The sequence below is a fragment of the Eumetopias jubatus genome, unplaced genomic scaffold (assembly GCF_037043125.1).
Source record: "Eumetopias jubatus isolate StellerSeaLion01/CBP00866 unplaced genomic scaffold, mEumJub1_p1.0 scaffold_3, whole genome shotgun sequence".
Taxonomy (NCBI): domain Eukaryota; kingdom Metazoa; phylum Chordata; class Mammalia; order Carnivora; family Otariidae; genus Eumetopias; species Eumetopias jubatus.
In genome coordinates, this window is record NW_028274809.1 from 57,007,684 (window position 1) to 57,027,978 (window position 20,295).

General features: G+C 33.6%; 1 protein-coding gene across 1 annotated transcript in view; it reads left to right on the forward strand.

Moving 5' to 3' along the window:
* Positions 1 to 20,295, forward strand: part of LNPK (lunapark, ER junction formation factor) — a 77,484-nt gene that overhangs the window by 37,491 nt on the left and 19,698 nt on the right. The window contains exons 7-9 of the mRNA XM_028125677.2: positions 4,311 to 4,394; positions 4,477 to 4,528; positions 18,279 to 18,491. Coding sequence (XP_027981478.1) covers positions 4,311 to 4,394; positions 4,477 to 4,528; positions 18,279 to 18,491 — 349 coding nt within the window. The remainder of the gene's footprint in view (positions 1 to 4,310; positions 4,395 to 4,476; positions 4,529 to 18,278; positions 18,492 to 20,295) is intronic.

A 20,295-nucleotide genomic window follows, 5' to 3' on the forward strand; every position in this document is an offset into this window, starting at 1 on the left:
TAATCAAATTGATCTTGTTCATGGATATTTAAGTTTAAACTCTACATTTTTTAGCTTTAAAAATATTTTTATTATTGAAATGCCTGTAGGAAAATAACTGTCAGTCTAAAATTACCCAACTCCTATCCCTCCTCTTTCAATAACAAGATGAACACAAATTACATTTACTACTTGACATTTATTAAAGGTGGTTTCCTTAGGGATGCATCTCTTTATTCTGAATAGATTTGTAATATAATTTGTAATTTGTATAAGTGTAATTTGTAAGAATGAACATGAATTATTAATTGATTAAAAAGTTAAATTAGGAAAATTAGTATCTTGACAATGTTTTAAATCAAGAACTTAATGTATTTATTTATTAAAATAAAACTAAGAATCTTTATCTAAAAATCTCCCAAGTTTAGATGTGTACATTTTGCTACTCAAAAAAAGTTCAGCTTTTTAAAAAAAATTAGTTTAATAGGTAATCCCTTTGCATCCATGAGCATTCCATCAAAACAGTTCAAAATCAAGATCCATCAAAACACGAGTCGAAATTTAAGTGGGTTCATGAAAATGCTGTACTTTTCCAAGAATAGTATTTCTGTTTTTTTTTTTTTTTTTAGATTTTTTTTATTTATTTCAGAGAGCGCGTGCTAGTGCACAAGGGGTGTGGGGGGTGGGAGATGAGCAGGGCGGAGGGAGAGGAGAGGGAAGGGAAGGGAGAGAATCTCTGGCGGGCTCCAGAGGCGGGGCTGGGTCTCATGACCTTGAAATCATGACCTGAGTGGAAACCAAGAGTCGACCTACTGAGCTCAGCTGACTGAGGTACCCAAGTGCCCCTTAAGAATAGTATTTGTATGTGGTAATTCCTTTCTGGCATTTCTCAGGAATTTATGTTTTTCTGAATCCTGAGAAAAATCATTTGAGAAATTAGGAACATGGGAGGAAGTGCTATAATTCTCTGAGTATTATAACCTAACAATAAACTACAAATGTTACTGGTTCAAAGGAATCCACTAATGCCAGTTGAAAGAAAGAGCAAGAAATACTGACATGCTGAGCTATAGGTTAATATGGATATTTGTGGGAACAGGACAGGAGCATGCAGTAGAGAAGTCTTACAATCTGATTAATCAGTCAGTCTTGCTTTTGTGGCCATATTATGTTTTATGGGCCCCGTCTCTTGTTAATGGTGAGTTATTCTTGCAAATAAGTAATAATAAGCTTATACACATGGTATATTTTATGTACAGTCCTGTGAATGATATCCCATGAAATAAATTTTAGAAGCAAAAAAGTCCTTAAATTAGCAAGTTCAGCATGTAATTCTGACTTCACTAGACTAGAAGTTTCAAATGTTACATTTTTATATTACCCAATAATGTTTGCTGCCATTTTCCAGTATTTGAATATTCACTGTAGGCTACAGATCTTTGTAAATACTTTAAGAGAAGAACTACAGAGAAAAGATGTGACTATTATTTTGGAATACTCCTATGTGAAATCAGAAAATGATGTAAAATCTAACTAGTAAAAACAATATTGATTTCAGCAGTATAACCAAAATCAGGGTAAGCAGACAGTATTTTCATCATTGTGAAAAAGATGAGTTTAAATAATGCTACATGTACCCTAACACTTTGAGTTGAAGATGCTTTGGGGCATACCCCTAATAGTTTGACCAGTCAGTATGTAACAAAAGAAATTTTTCTACATCTAGAATATCTGCCACAAAGCAAAGATCAAGAATATTGGATAGAGCAATTGATGTTTTGTGTGTTTTAAAATTTTATTTCAAGAATGATAATTTAAATATTAAATATTTGCAGGACTACCTTTTAAAATTAAAAAATTTTTTCTGACATTTGTATTAATGTTCCCTTCTTTTAATCTTATCTATGATAAAATGTCTATATCAAGTAGAAATAATTTTTACATGTTATTGAAATATATAATCTTGTCAAAATATTGATTCATAATAAACTGTTTATTATTTTCTTTTTTAAATAAAAAGCCCTGAAACTTTTGGTGTAATGTATCACAGAAGAACAATTCACTCATCTTTATATTATTCATTACTATTTAAAATAAAAAAAAATATTATGAAAAACACAAAACAACTTATACTTTAGGGAATTCTGAGAATCTAGTATTTCATTCCTGAATCCTGGGGTGGATATGTGGGGTATTTGGAAACACTGCTGTTTTCCAACCCATTCTGAATAATTGGGTTATCACTAAAGATTATGTGTTATTGTGTTAGGTACTGTTATAGGCTCTTTCTCTTATATTATTATATTTAAAGTGCCTAACAGTGCTATGAAGAAAATATTAGTGTATCTGCTTTACAGAAAGAGAAACCAAGGGCAGTGGAATTGCTCAAAGTCTTTCTAGGTAATTAAGAATAGAGATGTGCTTTGAACCCAGATTTTTTCTGGCTTCAGAGTTTAAAATTTGTTTTTTACACTGGTCAGAATGTCTCTATTTAAAGAAGTTATTCACTTAAAATGTTGTATGGATACATGTGTTAATTAAGCTATTTGAAAAATTTTTGTTAGAAGTGCTAAAGAAAAGGGGAATAGATTTACATCTTTTAGTGCTTTACAAAATGACTTTATTGAAGATACTTTACATAAACATAGACATAAACATGAATACTTGCTGAATGATGTACCAAGTGTTGCAATCATTTGATGAAATTGCATTTTGGTTTTGAGTTTTCGGTGTTGTTTTAAAAATCACAGTGTTATCTAATCTTTTTAAGCCTAGCAGTCATCTTCGTCTAGAACTGTGCTGCCCACATCAGTGGCCAAAAGCCCCACGTATCTTTTAAATTTACATTGTTTAAAAGGGGATAAAACTACAATTCCATCCCTCAGTTGCACAAGCAACATTTGTCACATACGGCTTAGTGGTTACTGTATTGTGAAGATATAAACCATTTCTATCATTACATAAAGTTCTTTTGCAACAACATTGGTCTAAAACATCAAAAATTAATTTGTAGAGATCAGGGATTTAGTTCATTGATATTCCATGTAGATTTAGGGATATATGCTATATCCTTTTTCTATCTTGATTCCCAGTTTTTCTCAACTCTAAAGTGACACTGCAAACATTTCCTTTACATCAGAACATTAAACTTGCTTGTTTTGAGAATTTATCATAATTTTGAAATAATTAGGAAAATGTTTTAGTTTTACTAAACCAAGGTTAAATCATTCATCTAAGCACTTAGCTTCTTAAATGTTGAATTGAGTCTTTAATGAGGAATCCATTAACTACTATTGGGTAGCATATTTTTAACTATTTTTTAACTTGGTAAATGTCTCTGTATTGTATTCTAAAATAAATGACCTTTTGAATAAATATGACATTTAATGAATCTACGTGGCTATCAGTGGCCACTGAGAAGGAAAAGGTCCCATTCCAGTTTTTACAAAGCATTTTCTTCTACACATTAGCTATTCATCCTAATACAAGTGTCTTGTACTAAAATTGAACTTTTTCTGATACTGGGCCATAGCTGCTAAAATGATAGTTTACTAGTTATTGCTTTTTAAATTAAACCCTGTATTAAGCCATATAGTGACTTGAGTGTATTGTAAATAAAATGCCATAATAATGAACTCTTTTAATTACAGTCCCTAGTGTGTGTATAGAACTCAGTTAAATTTTTACTTAAATTCTTACTATGGTTTCTTTCCCTCTAAAGTTGTTTGAATCTAAGTAAAAAAGGGGGAGCTTCAGCTTTTAAAGACATTTGAGCAAATTCCATGGCTGTTCTCCCAGTTAGTGAGTTTTCACTGCATTTGCAGCAAGCTAATTGCTTCTGCTAATAAATAATCTAAAATCGATGCTGACAGCAGTTAATTGGCACAGAGATTTTATTTTGTAAAGCTCTTGGCTAACGACCTTCTTTAAATTAATAGCATTAAGTGCTATGAGGAAATAAATCTGAGGAATTGCCTGTCATTTGCTTGTCATGTCTAATAACTTCCAATAATGAAGGCTGATAGATTTTTGCACATTCCATTATTGAAGTTGGTGCATGTAATTATTCTCCTCATTATATGTAAACAATTAGCAGTATTTGGTATTTCCTTGCAGTAAAGCTGTTAAATACAAGTAACATATTAGAGGTTAGAAGCCATTTTAAAATCTGGATTTTAATTATTTGAATGTAGGAAGTCTTTGATGCTATCTGGATATATTATATGCTGTTTATTTTAAGCATTGTACTTGAACACTTTTGGAATAGGACTTATAAAAATAAGTTGTGTATGTTTTAAAGTGTGACAATTTATGGAAATTTTTGTTCGTAGCTTGAAGAAGTCATGGAAAAAGAAACTTATAAAACGGCTAAGTTAATTCTTGAAAGGTTTGATCCAGACTCAAAGAAAGCAAAGGTAAGGCTGTTATATCACTGCTATTTTATTATAAATAGTGCATTATAGTAGGTCACTGTAATAATGTTATCGTAATTGACAGGAGTTTGAGCCGCCATCTGCTGGAGCAGCTGTAACTGCAAGACCTGGACAAGGTAAATAACTTTGTAGAAACTGCTGCTGCTGTTGGAAAGATCCATATTTATCCAAGTGAGTTCAAAAGTGTGATAGAGGTGTGTAAAAACTTACGTAGAATGCTTTTATATGAATTCATATTTGGTAACATGGGTTATGACTTGGAGTGAATGGCAATAAATTTATTTCATTTTGATTTTTCAGGAATATGTTGAAAAGTAAAGATGTTATCTGTTGAGATTAAATATGTAATTGGTTTTAAGCTTTTGAAATTTAAACAGTTTCACCAGTATTTTGTAAGGTTTTTTTCCCCTTTCAAATAAGAATCTCTTAGAACACCTTGTGAAAATTCTTACAGGGGCACCTCAGTGGCTCAGTTGGTTAAGCATCCGACCCTTGGTTTTGGCTCAGGTCATGATCTCAGGGTCGTGATATTGAGCCCAGCTTCCGGGCTCTGTACTCAGTATGGAGTCTGCTTAAGTTTCTCTCTTCCTATCCTTCCACCCCTCCCCTCCATGCTCTCACTCTCTCTTTCTCTCTCAAGTAAATAAATAAATCTTAAAAAAAAATTCTTACATTTTTATGATTTATTTTTGAGGAATTTAATGAAGATTTTTGTCAAGCTTGAAGTTTCTTCTAAATACTTTTATTTAGGAAGATAACATAATTTAGAAATTTTGAATTTCTAATAATTTAGAAAAAATTGGAATTACTGCTATGTAATAACATTAACTCTTTTTGAAGTTTTATTACCAGATTATTAGAGAAACCATCATTATTATATCATTAAATATTATGTAAAAGTTAAAAAGTCACTATTTTAAGTGGCTACATGAAGTAATTCTAATACTGACATGTGAAAAGATATTTTTGAGTTTGCATTGGCTTTCCTCTTTGTTTTCTTCTCTAGAATATAATAATATAGTTTATAAGGCTTTTGTTGCAATATAGAATATATTATTTTTAAAAATGTAACTTTTATTCTTATAAATCATCAGAATTGTAACTTGGTTTATAATGTTAGAATGACATTTAGAACTTGGAGAAGTCAATTCTTTTATAAATGTCCACAAAGACCATGGGTACTAAATAAGCCATAATAGTTTTAGGTTTTCTGATTGGCAGAGCTATATGGGAAGAACCCCACCCACTCCCATTTTCTGTAAGTAGGATTTGGTTTATAGAAATATAAGCCTGATGTTTTGATGAATGTAAAAGTTTACATATGATTAAAATAAATTAGATACTTGCACTGAAACTCCTGCCTTCATAATCCGTTTAAATTTTTCTATAATTTATACTTTCTAGTAATTTTAAAAAGAGTGGTTTATAGGCCAGGTTTCTGTAATTTTTATGGTATTTTGTATAACTGGCACTTACTTTTCAAAAATACTTTATTTTAACTTGAGGAAATATGTTTTTTAAATGTGATATTTTGCAGAAAACTGTTGCTGTTACTTAAAATAATCTGTTCTCTCATTAAAAAAAAGACATATGACCTCTTTACTAACATTCTTAAGTATTTATTAATATTTAGGCAACATAATTTCCTTGAAGAATTAAATTCATTTTTCTTCAGAAGCTTTTGAAACCCAAATACATTTTTTTCCTTCTGATGTCATATTGTAGTTATAGAAAAACCATTGCTGGTCTCTCTGCTCTTGATTCCTGTGGCACTGCTTTTGGATATCCTTCTAGGGAAAATTAACCCTTAGCTATAATATAAATGAATTGTTTATTTAAAAGAACGTTTTAAATAATTCTTAGGTGCAAACATCATGGAGAATACAGAGATGAATATAATAGGGTTTTTTACCTTAAGCTCGTAAGCTTTTTTTTCTTTAAAAAATATTTCTTCTGGAGTGTCCTGTTCTAGCATTACTAGTTCTTCCAGGTCTGTAAGTAATTAATTGGTGTTCGGAATTTTTTCCTTATTTAAAAAAATTCTAAACTATATCTCAACTTCATTCTACTTTTTGAGAATTATAATTGAGTTTTGTTTAATCTTTTCAGATCTCTTTTAGGTTTCTGTCATTTTGTAGGTGACTTAGTCATACATTCCATTTATGTTTAAGTTCTGTGTTCCTGTGAATTTAGTCAAATATTTATGTCTTTGCTTGAACCATTGTTCATTCATTCTTTCCTTCCCCTCTTTCTCCTCTCTCCCTCTCTTTTCTTCCCTTTCTTGTCTTTTCCCTGTTTCTGAACTGAAATAGAAAGAGGGGAAAAAGTACTAAATATGTGTGTGTGTGTGTGTGTAATGCAAAAGAGCTAGTAAAATAAGTACGTATATATATTTTACTAGCTCTCTTGCATGATTGCTGAACCAGAACTGTGATTCATGTGTATAAGGTATCTTTTATTTTTTATTACTTAGTGCTAATGATATATATTATACTGAGATTGATTATAAAATTTGAGAATAGTATTCTTTGATTTGCTTAGGTTTAGCACTAAAAGGAGTGTGATATTTACTGGACACAATACTAACCTGACCATCTCCTCCTTTTTAATAAAGTTAATCTTTTAGAATATTTTTAGATTTATAGAAAAATTGCAAAGGTAGTACAAAGAATTCCCATATACCCTTGTACTAAGTTTCTGACATCTTACATTAACATAGTACATTTGCTAAAATTAATGAACCAATATTGATTCACTATTATTAACTTAAAGTCCATAGTTTATTCAGATTTCTTTAGTTTTTTATCTCAGGTCCTTTTTCTGTTTCAGGATCTCATCCAGGATACCATATTACATTTAGTTGACATGTCTTAGGCTTTTTTGGCTGTGCCGGTTTCTCAGACTCTCCTTGTTTTCCATGACCTTGACAGTATAGTCCTGACCCCTTTTTCATAAGGAATTTTTATTAGTGGGTGCTTAATCTTAGAAAATCAGTGTTATCATTTGATATGAAGGAATAAATGAACATAAAAGGTAGATATATGTGTATATATACATATTTACATTTAATAGAATGATATGGTACTTCGGTGTTTAGCATTTATTCTAGTTCTGTAGGAATCATAGACTGAGAGTCGGGAAGGCTTTGTCCTTAGCAGATTAAAAAGTAATGAAGTTTGGGGGTGCCCCTGTGTGGCACTGTCTGTTAAATGTCCAACTCTTGATCTCAGCTCAGGTCTTGATCTCAGGGTCATGAGTTCAAGCCCTGTGTTGGGCTCCATGCTTAGCATAGAGCCTACTTAAAAAAAAAAGTAATAAAGTTTGGATTTAATGAAAAAGTGGTATTTGCCAGTATAATTTTCTGAATAGATTCTAGAAAATAAAGAAATTGAGATATTTGGGGTTGGTAAGAAATTACATTTCTTTTCAAAGTTTTAATTGCCCTGCAGGAATAAATTGACTTAATAATAAATAATAATAAATAAATAAATAAAATAGTAAATAAAAAATGACTTCTATGTACTAATCTCTGATTTGTTTTTTATTTATTTATTACTTATTTATTTTTTTTCAATAAATATTTACTTGAGTGTGTGCTCTTTGCCAGGCATTGTTTTAGGCCCTGGGGACATAATAGGGAACAAAACAAACAAAAAACTGTGTGTGTGTGTGTGTGTGTGTGTGTGTGTGTGTGTGTGAAATAGCCATATATATACGTTTATATATAAAATGTTAGATGGAGGAAAAGGAAATAATGCAGAATAGGGAGTGCCTTCGGTAAGGTGGGTGGGTTGAAGTTTTAGATAAGGGTTATCAGGGAAAGCCACATTGATAAATTGACCAAAGATATGAAAGAAGTGAGGGAATGAGCCATGCAGATATCTGAAGGGAGAACATTGCAGACAGAGGAATTGGTAAGTGCAAAGACTGAGTAGACAGCAGGCCCAGATTGCTCTGGAAATAGCAAGACCAGTATGGCTGCACTGGATTGAACAACGGGGAGACTAGGAGGGGCGGTAAGAGAGGAAGGAAAGGATCGTACTGTTTAGGGCCTTATCGAGTGTAGACCATTGTAAGAATTTCAGTTTTCAATTACTTTAAAAGAATTTGGTTTTTGTTTGAGCAGAGGATTGACATGATCTAAATTATGTTTTAAAGGGAAGGTTACTCTGTTGAGGCTGTAAAGGGAGCAAAGGTAGAAGCAGGGAGACTACGTGGGAACCTATTGTAGTAATCTAGGAAAGCATTGATGTTGGCTTGGACCGTGGACCTTCAGTAACAGTGGAGGTGGTTTAAGAAGTAGTCAGATTCTGCATATATTTTGAAGTTAGAACCCAGATTACCTGATGGATTGGATATGGGGTGGGAGAAGGAGGAATCAGAGATAACTTAGGATTTTGGCCTGAGTAACTGGGAAGATGGAGTTGTCATTTACCAAGATGTTAGAAATTGCAAGAGGAACACTTTTTGGGGAAGGGGGAAGTTTGAGGTGATGTGGTGAAGAACAGGGTTTGGTTTTTGGACATGTACATTTGTACATGCCAGACATTCAGGTAGTATTTTAAGGAAGCAATAGAATATAAGTCTGGCAAACAGGAATTATCTGGGTTGGAGATTTAATCTGGGTATCATCAATATGTGGATGGTATTAAAACCGTCAGATTACCAAGGATGTAAACATGGAGAAAAAAGAGAAAAGGACCAAGACTGCCCTGGAGCACTCTAACCTTAAGATGTTGAGAGTAATGAAGAGGAACCATAAAGAGAAACTGAGAAATGGTCAGTGAGAGCAAATCCTGGAGAATGTGGGGTCCTGGATGCTAACTAAAGAGAGTGTTTCAAGGTAGTGATCCCCTATGAGAAATACTGCCAGTTAAGTTGAGAGTCGAGAATTGAACATTGATTTTGTTGAGGGCCATAGTGACCTTGAAAATAAAGGTTTTGGTGGAAGAATGAGGGCAAGAGCCTGATTAGAGTGGGCTTAAGAAAGTAGGGGAGTAGAGAAGTTGGAGACAGAAGAGACTATTCTTTGAATAAGAGGGAATGGAAAAATGGGTAGCTGGACGGGGGAGGATTATGTGTATGTGGGTGAACATATGCTGTATGAAAGAAATAGCATGCTTGTATGCTACTGGGAATGGCCTAGAAGACACATAATAATTGATGATGGAAAGAGTGGACACAGTTGTTGGAAAACTGTTCATTAGGAGGCAAGAAGGGATAGGATTTAGTGTACAAGTGTGGGAGTTAGCTTTTGATGGGAGTATGCATAGTTCATCAATAGTAAGAAGTGAAGACAGAGAACATGGGCAGATACAGGTAAGTGGTGGGAATTGTCTTTTGATTGTATCTGTATTCTTAATGAGAGTGAGAATGGGGAAGATGTTGTTGGGGGCCTGAAGAGAATATATAAAATAAATCTCTAGGGGAGTGAGAGAGTAAATGGATTAGGAAAATGTAGGAATGCCAGGGGACACTAATGTCTGCTTAAAGTTAACAGTCATGAATTTGGGGCACCTGGGTGGCTCAGTTGGTTAAGCATCTGACTCTTGGTCTCAGCTCAGGTGTTGATCTCAAGGTCATGAGTTCAAGCCCCACGTTGGGCTCTACGCCCTGTGTGGAGCCCTACTTACAAAGAAGGAAAAGAAGGAGAAGAAGGAAGGAAGGAAGGAAGGAAGAAAAAGGAAGGAAGGAAGGAAAAGAAAGAAAGGAAAGAAAGAGAAAAGGAAGGAAGGAAGGAAGAAAAAGAAGAAGGAAAGAAAGAGTAAGTAAGTTAGGTGACAGTCATGAATTTAAAGCATGGTTGTGCATGCTTTCCAGTTGTGTTTAGCTGTATGGGTACAGGCGTGGAGTAGGAAGAGAGTTGGTCTAAACCAAGGTTGGGGTTTTACCTAATGGATTAAATGAAGTGATAAAGGGGCAACGGAGGTGAAATTTTTCGCAAGGGAGTGATTATAACAATGTATTATGGGATCTAAGATGATCATGAGGGAAATAAGGACATGAGAGGAGGATGATGGACAGTCAAAGGTGTTGGTAGTATTAATATAGGGGTCTGCAAACTACGAGATCTATTTAATATGGCTCTTGACCTTAGAACTGGTTTTACATTTTTCAAGTGTTCTAAAAAATAAGGAAGAATAAGAATATGCAAGAGAAACTGTATGTGGTCCGCAAAGCCTAAAATATTTACTATCTAACACTTTACAAAAAAAGTTTGCTGACTGCTTTAATAACTAATGGATCATAGATCCTCTTGGAATTGAAAGAATAATTGAGGAATTAATCTGGAAAGGTAACTGTGGTTTCAGAGTGGGATGCTTGAACTTGAAAAGGGTGCAGTTATCCTTAATGGCAAGGTTCTAGGATTAGGTTATGACTATAAATCCTTAACAGGCTCTCCTATATTTGTTTCAAAAGGAAGCTACATATGCATTTTTTTTTTTTACCTTTGTACATAACCCTGCATCTCTACTAATGAAATTAACAAAAGAAAAGTCAATTGTATTCTCCCACAGCTAAATTTGAAATCAATAAGTATTGCAGAAAAATTTAATGGCTCTAGAAAATGGATTATAACTTATTAAGTAGGTTTTTAGAGTTTACTCACTTGTGTTCCATGGCATATATGGAAGATTAAAGTAGAAATCACTAATCTTTATTGATCTTCGTATTTTGCTGTTTTTTGGGATGTATGTCTGATTAAGAAAATCTAGAAAACACTGGTAAAACAGTAAATTCACTTTTTTGGGGTGTTCTTTACTTAAGTGTCATATCTATACTGTTACAGTTATCTGTTGTATAACACGCCACCCCAAAACTTAGTGGCTTAGAACAACATTAATTTGTTTTGCTCATGAATTTGCAGTGTTGGCAAGTTTGGTAAAGATTGTTCATGTTTGCCTCACATCTCTTGGAGCTACCTGATGGGGCCTGGAAGATATCCTACCAAGATGGCTTATACATGTGGCTGACAAGTTGGTGCTGGCATTTAGTTCCTCTCCACATGGACTTCTCTCATGGGGTCAGTTGGACTTGCTCCAGTGTGGTGACTGGGTTCTAAGAGCAAGCAGCCCAAGAGACAGAAAGTAGTCCAGAAAACTGGGGCACCTGTATTCTCTTGGATAAATGGTAACAGAGCACAGATTCAAGGGAGGAGACATAGACGTCCTCCCTTCCCCATTTGATGGGAGGCAAATCAAAGAATTTTGGACGTGTATTATAAAACTGCCACATGTACCTTAAAAGGCATTTAGATGCCCATCCATTTTTCAGTGTTCTTCTTAAATGCCACCATTACCATGAACCCTCCCTGCATCCCATCACCGAATTTAATCTCCCCATTCTTGGACCCTCCACAGTACTTGGACCCTCCACGGTACTTTGTTGGTTCCTTTTTTTATGGCACTTACCTGGTGTTTCATGATTTTGTGTTATCTTTGCTTGCCACCTCTATATGCAGCTCTGTATTCCATTCAGTAGTGCCTAGCTCAGAGTGGTTGCTTAATAAATATGTTGAGTTGAAGGAAATAAAAGAAAACTTTTTTTTTTTAGAATTAATGAATTTTATTTAAATGTTGTAAAGTAGTAATTTACCAAATGGGACCTTGATGAACGGCAAGGTACAGGTTGTTTAAAGTCGAAAGAGGTAGGAGACAAAGTAGAAATAAATCATCAAGGTGATGAAAAAAAGTAAATGTTGAGATAAAGAACTATAAAGCAAAACATATTCTTTTTTTAATTGAACTATAATTGACATACAACATTAAATTAGTTTTAGGTGTACAACATAGTGATTTGACAATTGTGTGCATTACAAAAGACTCTCCAAGCTAGGTGTAGTTACCATCTGTCACCATACAAAGTTATTGCAATATTGTTGACTATATTCCCTATAGTGTACTTTTCATCCCAGTGACTTCTTTGTTTTATAATTGTAAATTTGTATCTCTTAATCTCCTTCACCTATTTTGCCTCCCTGCCCCCATTCTCTGGCAACCACCAGTTCTCTGTATTTATGAGTCTATTTTTTATTAGTTTGTTCATTTGTTTTGTTTTTTTAGATTCCACGTATAAGTGAAATCATATGGTAACTTGCCTTTTTCTGTCTGACTTATTTCACTTAGTATAATACCCTCTAGGTCCATCCATATTGTTGCAAATGGCAAGATCTCATCCTTTTTGATGGCTGAGTAATATTCCATTATATGCATATGTGTGTTTATGTAGACAACGATGGATTTGCTTTTGGCTTTGTTGAGGCAAGTGACATCCAGGTGGTATGGTTTATAGGTGATTGATTATTTTATATGGAGCTCAGGAAAAAGGTTAAGGTTATAGGTACAATTAGGAATCATTGGGACTTATAGATGATAGTTCTTCAAACCATGGGATTGAATGAAATTGCCCAGGGAGAGAAAACAGAGTAAGAAGGCTATGGCAAGAACCCCCGGGAATTAAATTTAACGGTAGAGGGAGAAGGGAGGAACTCAGGAAAAAGACAGAAGGAATGATTAGAGTTAAAAGCAGAACTAAACTGGTGTCTAGAAAGTTGAAGTGTAGTAGGGATGGCATCTGCTGTCATAGTCTGCAAAGGGTCAAGTTAAGTAGAAGACATATGAGGTCATCGAATCTGATAGGTTGGACAGAGTTGAGGGCACTGTTGTAATAAAAACTGGGATTTGTATCCTGCCTCCATCTCTTATTTACTGTGAGACTTTTGGCAAGTTACTTAGCTTCTGAGCTTTGGTTTCTTCTTTTGAAAACCGAGGGTTGGAATTATCTCAAAGAGTTAGTCTAAATATTGGGTGACATTAGTAAACTCACATTAAGCACCTATTATAGTTCCTGGCAGATAATAGGGATTTGATAAAGAGTAGCTGTAACAGTAATGGTGATAAGTTTGTTGGTAACCAAACCAATGGTGCCTTCAGTGGTAAGTGATACTGTGGTAGCTAAGAAAGAGGACAAAAAACAGATGGTGTTAGGTCGAGGAGTGAAATGTTGGGGAAGTTTTTCTTTCTCTCTCATTCTCTCATTCTCTTTCTTTCTCTCTTTCTTTCCTTCCCAAAGCTTTTCCTCTATGGAAAGGAAGAGGTTATGGAGTCATTTTGTTACTAAAAAGTCATCCACCTATTGAGAAAACAATTTAAGTAGAGAAGTAGGGCTGAGTTTAAAGTAGCTTATTATGAGTAGGATATGTAGAAGATGATACAGTGAATATAGACCTTAGAGAACTTTTTGAAAGTAAAAGGAAGAGATGCCAGGTGCCTGGTCCTTATTTTGATTATTTAAAGGACTCGTATAAATTTAAACAATAGAGACCAGAATTTATATAAATTTAAAAATAGAAACTGTCCTGAAGCTATATCCCCAGTCTCACTTAACTACATTTAGTAATCACTTACAAAGAGCCAAATTCACCCTAAGTTTAAGAATATCCACTTTTGCATATGTGAATCATTCAAAGGCTTTTTCTTGATGCTTTTTCTTATGAGGCTTAGAACTGGACATAATGTTGAGAAAACCTTTGACCAGTGCTAGAGAAAATATGAGGATTGTCTTTGTAGTTTTGCCAACACTTTAAGGAAATTTGAAACCCAGAGTCGATAGAAGACTTTTTTAGTTTGCATAAGGAACTGGTGGTATTGGCTAGGATGAAAATCCAGGCCTCTGAACTGTAGTGTGGTATATTCTTCCTACTATAGCTTAATACCAAAATGAAGATAAAACCCTCTACAAATAATCAGTGTTTAAAAATCTGATAAATCAAGAATTATTTGTTTTATAGAACATTTATCTCAAGAATTAAGAGCAAGCTAGAGCTATAGGTTTAAGTTTTTGCATAAATTTTGAATTTACACATTTAAATAAGTTCACAAATAAGTTTAGGAAAACATTTAGTTTGTACATTAATATCTACACTTTATTTTAATTTTTGCTTTAGAAATTCTAGGTTGCTTAGCTTTTGATTTATTGTAATCTCTGGAACCTTTAGATGAATACTACTTCTAATAGTTTTTGCTTATTAAGTACTTATTAAGTACCTGTGCTTTGGTTAAGCCCTTTGCATTGCTTATCTCATTTAATTTTTACAATAGTTAAGAGGTAAGTATTCCTGTTAAAAGGAAGCTGAACTGAGATTTGTTAGCAACTTGGAAAAGGCTGCATGTACATCTAATAAATAGGGTGGAGCTGAAATTTAAATCAACACAGCTTGATCCCAGAGTCTGCTTTTTTTTTTTCTTTGTAGTTTCAAGTTTTTATTTAAATTCCAGTTAGTTAACACAGTGTAATATTAGTTTCAGGTGTAGAATTTAGTGATTCATCACTTACATACAACACCCCGTGCTCATCACAAGTGCTGTCCTTAATCCCCATCACCCATTTAACCCAGCTCCACCCTGCCTACCCACCTCTCCTACAGCAACCCTCTGTTCTCTGTAGTTAAGAGTCTGTTTTATGGATTGCGTTTTTTCCCCCTCTATATTCATCTGTTTTGTTTCTTAAATTCCACGTGTCAGTGAAATCATATGGTATTTGTCTTTAACTTATTTCAAGCAGAGTCTGTGCTTTTTAACAACTATCTTGTTTTATCATTATTTTAACCGACTGAGCCACCCAGGCGCCATTTTATCATTATTTTAAACTTTGTTTTCTTTTGTTTATTGTAATATAGAAGTTTTAAATATCATTTAGATTCTATTTGCTTCATTTTGAATTAAAAAATATAGACATGTACTCATACTTGGTGGGTATAATTTTTATTGAATTAGTGATTGATCACTGATAAGGATGTTGAAATATCCTCCAGTCAAGAATTGAACTTATGGAACACTCCTTATGATACTTTACCAGATTGGTGTGAAATGCTTGGTAAATCTTTTTTGTGGGATGGTATTTTACATTTAAATGCAGGAAAAGTTAAATATAACCAATACAATACTTTGTTGAATAACAAAGTTTTTAGAGTAAATGTATTACAGAGTATTTGTGAATGGCAAATCTTAGATGATTTAAATGATAAATTTTAGATGTTTTAAATTGAGACTACCAGAATATTTCATAACACCTTACCAAATACAGATTTGGTGTTGTATTGCTAGCTATTTTCACCTATTGATATTGTAAAGTTACCTGCTTTTCCTTTGAAAACAATGAAACTATGTTTTCTCCCTTTCCTCTTTCATGTCATTTTTCTCCTTTTTCTGTCAAAATTTAGATTCAGAAATTATTAAGCCAAGTCTCTTTCGTGGAATGCTAGACATGGTGTCCTTTGTAACCTAGCTAGTTATAGACCTCGACTTTCGGTAGTTCATGAGTGATACGAGTGATGTATGTTAAAAGGGTACTTTAATTGTCCCAGGGTAGATGCACATTCAGAGAAAGCAATTTCAAGTCTTTGTGCAAGAAGTGAAAGAATAATAACTACTTTTGATATAGTTTGATACATATTAAACTTCTACTTATCTGGAAGAAAAATGTCATTTTGTAGAGTTATGTTTTAGCTGAAAATTGGCTAAAAAATGATTTACAGTTTTTGATACCTTGTTTTTGTTTTTTGTATTTTTTTTTTTTTTAAGATTTTATTTATTTGACAGAGACACAGGAAGAGAGGGAACACAAGCAGGGGGAGTGGGAGAGGGAGAAGCAGGCTTCCCACTGAGCAGGGAGCCTGATGCGGGTCTCGATCCCAGGACCCTGGGACCATGACCTGAGCCGAAGGCAGACGCTTAACGACTGAGCCACCCAGGTGCCCTGATACCTTGTTTTTTTAAAAAATTAATTTAAATGACCAAATCTTAATATAATTTCAATGATCTTAGTACCTTTTGTAGCATTTTTTTTTTTTTTTAAGTAGGCTCCACGCCCAATGTGGGGCTTCAATTCACAACCCTGAGATTGAGTTGCATGCTTTACCAACTGAGCCAGCCAGCCAGGGGCCCCTCAATACCTTTTGCAGAATTTCATGGCTTTCCCAATGTGTAACCACCTTTTAAGGTGTTCCTTGTGAGTAAAAGATAATTAAGTAACCAGCTAATTGGCAGGAGATATTAGGATACAATTAGATCAGGTAAGATCTGAAAATTCTATATAAACTGCATGGAAAATAGCCAGATATAAAGGTAGTTCCATTTATCTCATGATGATCTGCTTGTAATTTATTATTTTGGTGGCTAGGTTAGAGACTAAATTAAGAGCCAGAGGAAAATTAGTTTGTCTTAGTAATTACAGCTCACTAATTGGTCATTTGAAAATACTTTGTGTGGGTGTACTGGGTGGCTCAGTCGGTTAAGCGTCTGCCTTCAGCTCAGACGGGGTCCCGGGGTCCTGGGATCGAGCCCCATGTCAGGTTCCCGAGGAGGGAGTCTGCTTCTCTCCCTCTGCCACTTCCCCTGCTTTTGTGTGCGTGCTCTCTCTCTCTCTCAAATAAATAAATAAAATCTTTTAAAAAAAAGAAAACTTTTTAAAATTAAAAGAAAATATATGAAAAGACTGTCATCTGAAATATTATGTATTTGATAAATGTGAGCTGTCAATACAGACATCATTTAATCCTTATAACAATTCTATGAGTTAATATTATTATCCTAAATTTACAGATAAAGAAGAGAGGTTTAGTGAAGTTAACCCATCTGAAGTCATGTAATGCTGCTATAAGCTACAGCCAAGATTCTGACCAAACTTTTCTGCTAGATTGTAGTGAACTGAAACCTGATGCTAGAGCTGCACTTTTAGTTGCAATGAACTCTTCATGAAAATCTTTAACTGTCAAATACAGTCCAAATTTAAATTTTTTTTTCTTCTGGAAGTGTGCATTTTTACCAGTCATGCCAATTAAAATTTAACTTCTTTAGTTTCAGCCTACTATTTCAGGATTTGTGATAATTTAAGGTGATATGTAGAATTAAAAAGCAATAAGCACTTCTTGAGATCTTACCGTTGACATTCAAGTAAGATATTGGTGGGGAGGGGAAATGATAGAACTGGATTTTGTGTTACGGAGTTAGGGGATCATGAAATTTTCTGTAAAGGGCCAGATAGTAAGTACAGTAAATGGCTCTGACAGCCATGTGATCTCTTGTAAATGCTCAGCTCTTCTAAAGCAGCTGTAGACAATATGTAAACAAAAGAGTGTTGCCATGTTTTAATAAAACTACTAAAAGGAGCGGGAGCCTGGATTTGGCACATTTACCACTGCCGTTACAGAAAATCTTGTAATTTCTGCAACTAAAAGATAAGACTTACTTATGATACTGCTTATGTAGAGTGGAAGTTTTCCTTTATTGAATGTATTGGCAAAAAAAAAAATTACCAAAAGGCAGTAATAGTATAAAGGAGATTGGGAATAGTACCTAATAGTAAAGACTGCTTTTTCAGCATTTCTATGACTACTTAGATTAAGTACCTCATAAATTATTTGATAATTCCAGAATATACTTATTCACTCATTTCTTAGAATTAACATTTTTCTTGAAGAAACAAATCTGCCATTTTCATCAGATTTTTCACAAATTTTGATAAACTTACTTTCCTTTATCATAAATTAGGAAGGATTACTGTGAAAAGACATGACACATAATTGGGTGATGATTTTATTTTATTTGAATTTATTTTGAAAAGTGGTATCTGTAGATAGATCAAGGCTTTTTGTAAATATATGCAGTTGGAAGTGTAGGGTCATAAATGGAGTACTCTGTTATAGTCAGTTTTCAATGTTACATCTTATAAACTTCTCATTACAAGAAGTTTTGACCCTACAGATGCTTTCTGGTGCTACAAAACTTTATTAAACGTGAATCATTTTGTGGTATTGGCTAATATGGATATTAAGTCAAAAATGCACTTTTTAATTCTTATTCTCAGAGATTCGTCAGCGAACTGCAGCTCAGAGAAACCTTTCTCCAACACCCGCGAGCTCTAGCCAGGGCCCTCCTCCACAAGTTCCAGTATCTCCTGGACCACCAAAGGACAGTTCAGCCCCGGGTGGACCCCCAGAAAGAACTGTTACTCCAGCCCTATCATCAAATGTGTTACCAAGACGTCTTGGATCCCCTGCTACTTCAGTGCCTGGAATGGGTAAACAGAGCACTTAATGTTATTTACAGTTTATATTGTTTTCTCTGGTTACCAATAAAACGGGCCATTTTCAGGCAGTATGGAAATGGCATTTCATTTGGAAATAGCAGAGCAGTTATCTGATTAAGCAGGAGTTCCATATTCAATTAGCCATAACTCTTTACAGCTGGCACCTTGTGATACTGAAACCTATTTCTTGAGCTCATTTAACTGTTATGGCTTCTTTGTTTAAATGGCAATAAAACTTTGTGGTATTCTGTAGTCAACGGTATAGCATATCTTTTTATATTCAGCTTTAGAATGACTCCAGATTTATATAAAATGGGGATAGAAGAGAACACTTTTGGAATATATTCATGCTTTTTGCTAAACTCTTCACATATATTTTTAAACATGACAACATATTCCAGGAAGACTATTTCTGCATTGTGGTATACAATACTATTATTGTTACTATGGGCTGGTAGATTTTTCTTTTATTTAGCGGTTGAACCTTAGTATTTTCTGACAGATACTTTAGCATAAAGTTCTATTAAATTAACAACTGCCTTAATTTCATTTCTTTGGATTCTCTTTTTTCAGTGTGGTAGATCTCTAGGGGAAGATTCCATTTTTGGAGTGTAGTAGATTATATTACCCTGCAGCTTTCTTTTGGAGTGTGATGGGACATGGAAGTCTACTGCTTCAGCAGATCACATTATTTTATATAAATTTCCATGTCAGATCCTTGAATATGATAGTAAATTATTTATCTTATTTTAAGATATTTAATTCTAATTTAAATTACTTTGGTATTTCATGACTAATTACTAACATATGATTTATAATGATTTTGAGGTTAGCCAGTAGTTGATATCAGGTATTCAGGACACTTACATAATAAAAGCAATCTAAATGTTACTATGACAGGAGTTTTTTTTTCTTGCTTTTCCTTCAAAGAAAAGGAGCATAAGATTTTAGAAAACTAGAAAACTGTTAATTTATAAACAAATTAAAACTGGCTACAAATGAAATATATATAAATCGTAACTTTTAGTTATTGAAAAATACTTCTAAACTTGACATATAATGATGTCACAAGGCACCCATGTATTTTGTGAAATTGAGAAAAATTAAGTTGAAAATTATTTTATCTTTCTGTTATTTGATTGATTTGAGATACTCATGATTTGTAAAGTTCTTAGTAGTTTAATGGAAGAACTTTTTTTGTGTGTGAGAATGCATGAATTATATACATTTGTGTATCTAAGTTTTAAGGAAATGAAAGTTTAGCAACTTGTATAAAGTAATAAAAACTGTATTGCACATATAAGAATAGGGTTATAGAGGGAACAATGGCCTAAATTTCATGATCATGTAAATAAAACGTATTTTACTGAAGTTTTTGTTTTCCATGTAGAAGACTAAGTTGTGCAATGCCAAAAATATGAATGAGTTAAGTGATTTCTTATAGAGAAGATTAATAATTCATTCTTTCATTATGCCATATTTATGGAAGAGAATCAGTTTAATGTGTATTACCACAGGGCTCCCATATGTTTGAAAATTAATAACCAGCAGGTACTTGATAATTTGCCAAGCTGTGTAAAAATGACCGGTATTCCTACAATGATTGCTCTTGATGTTTGTATTAATTACTGTTATCTGTAATAGCATAAATATGAAGATGTGTTATTTTAAAAGTTAATAGTATGCACAGCATTTAGGATATTTTTATGAAATCTGTTGTTTTATGTATCCAGATTCCTTTATGGACATTTTCATTTTAAACATACAGAAATAAAATATTCCAGCAAAAGTTAAT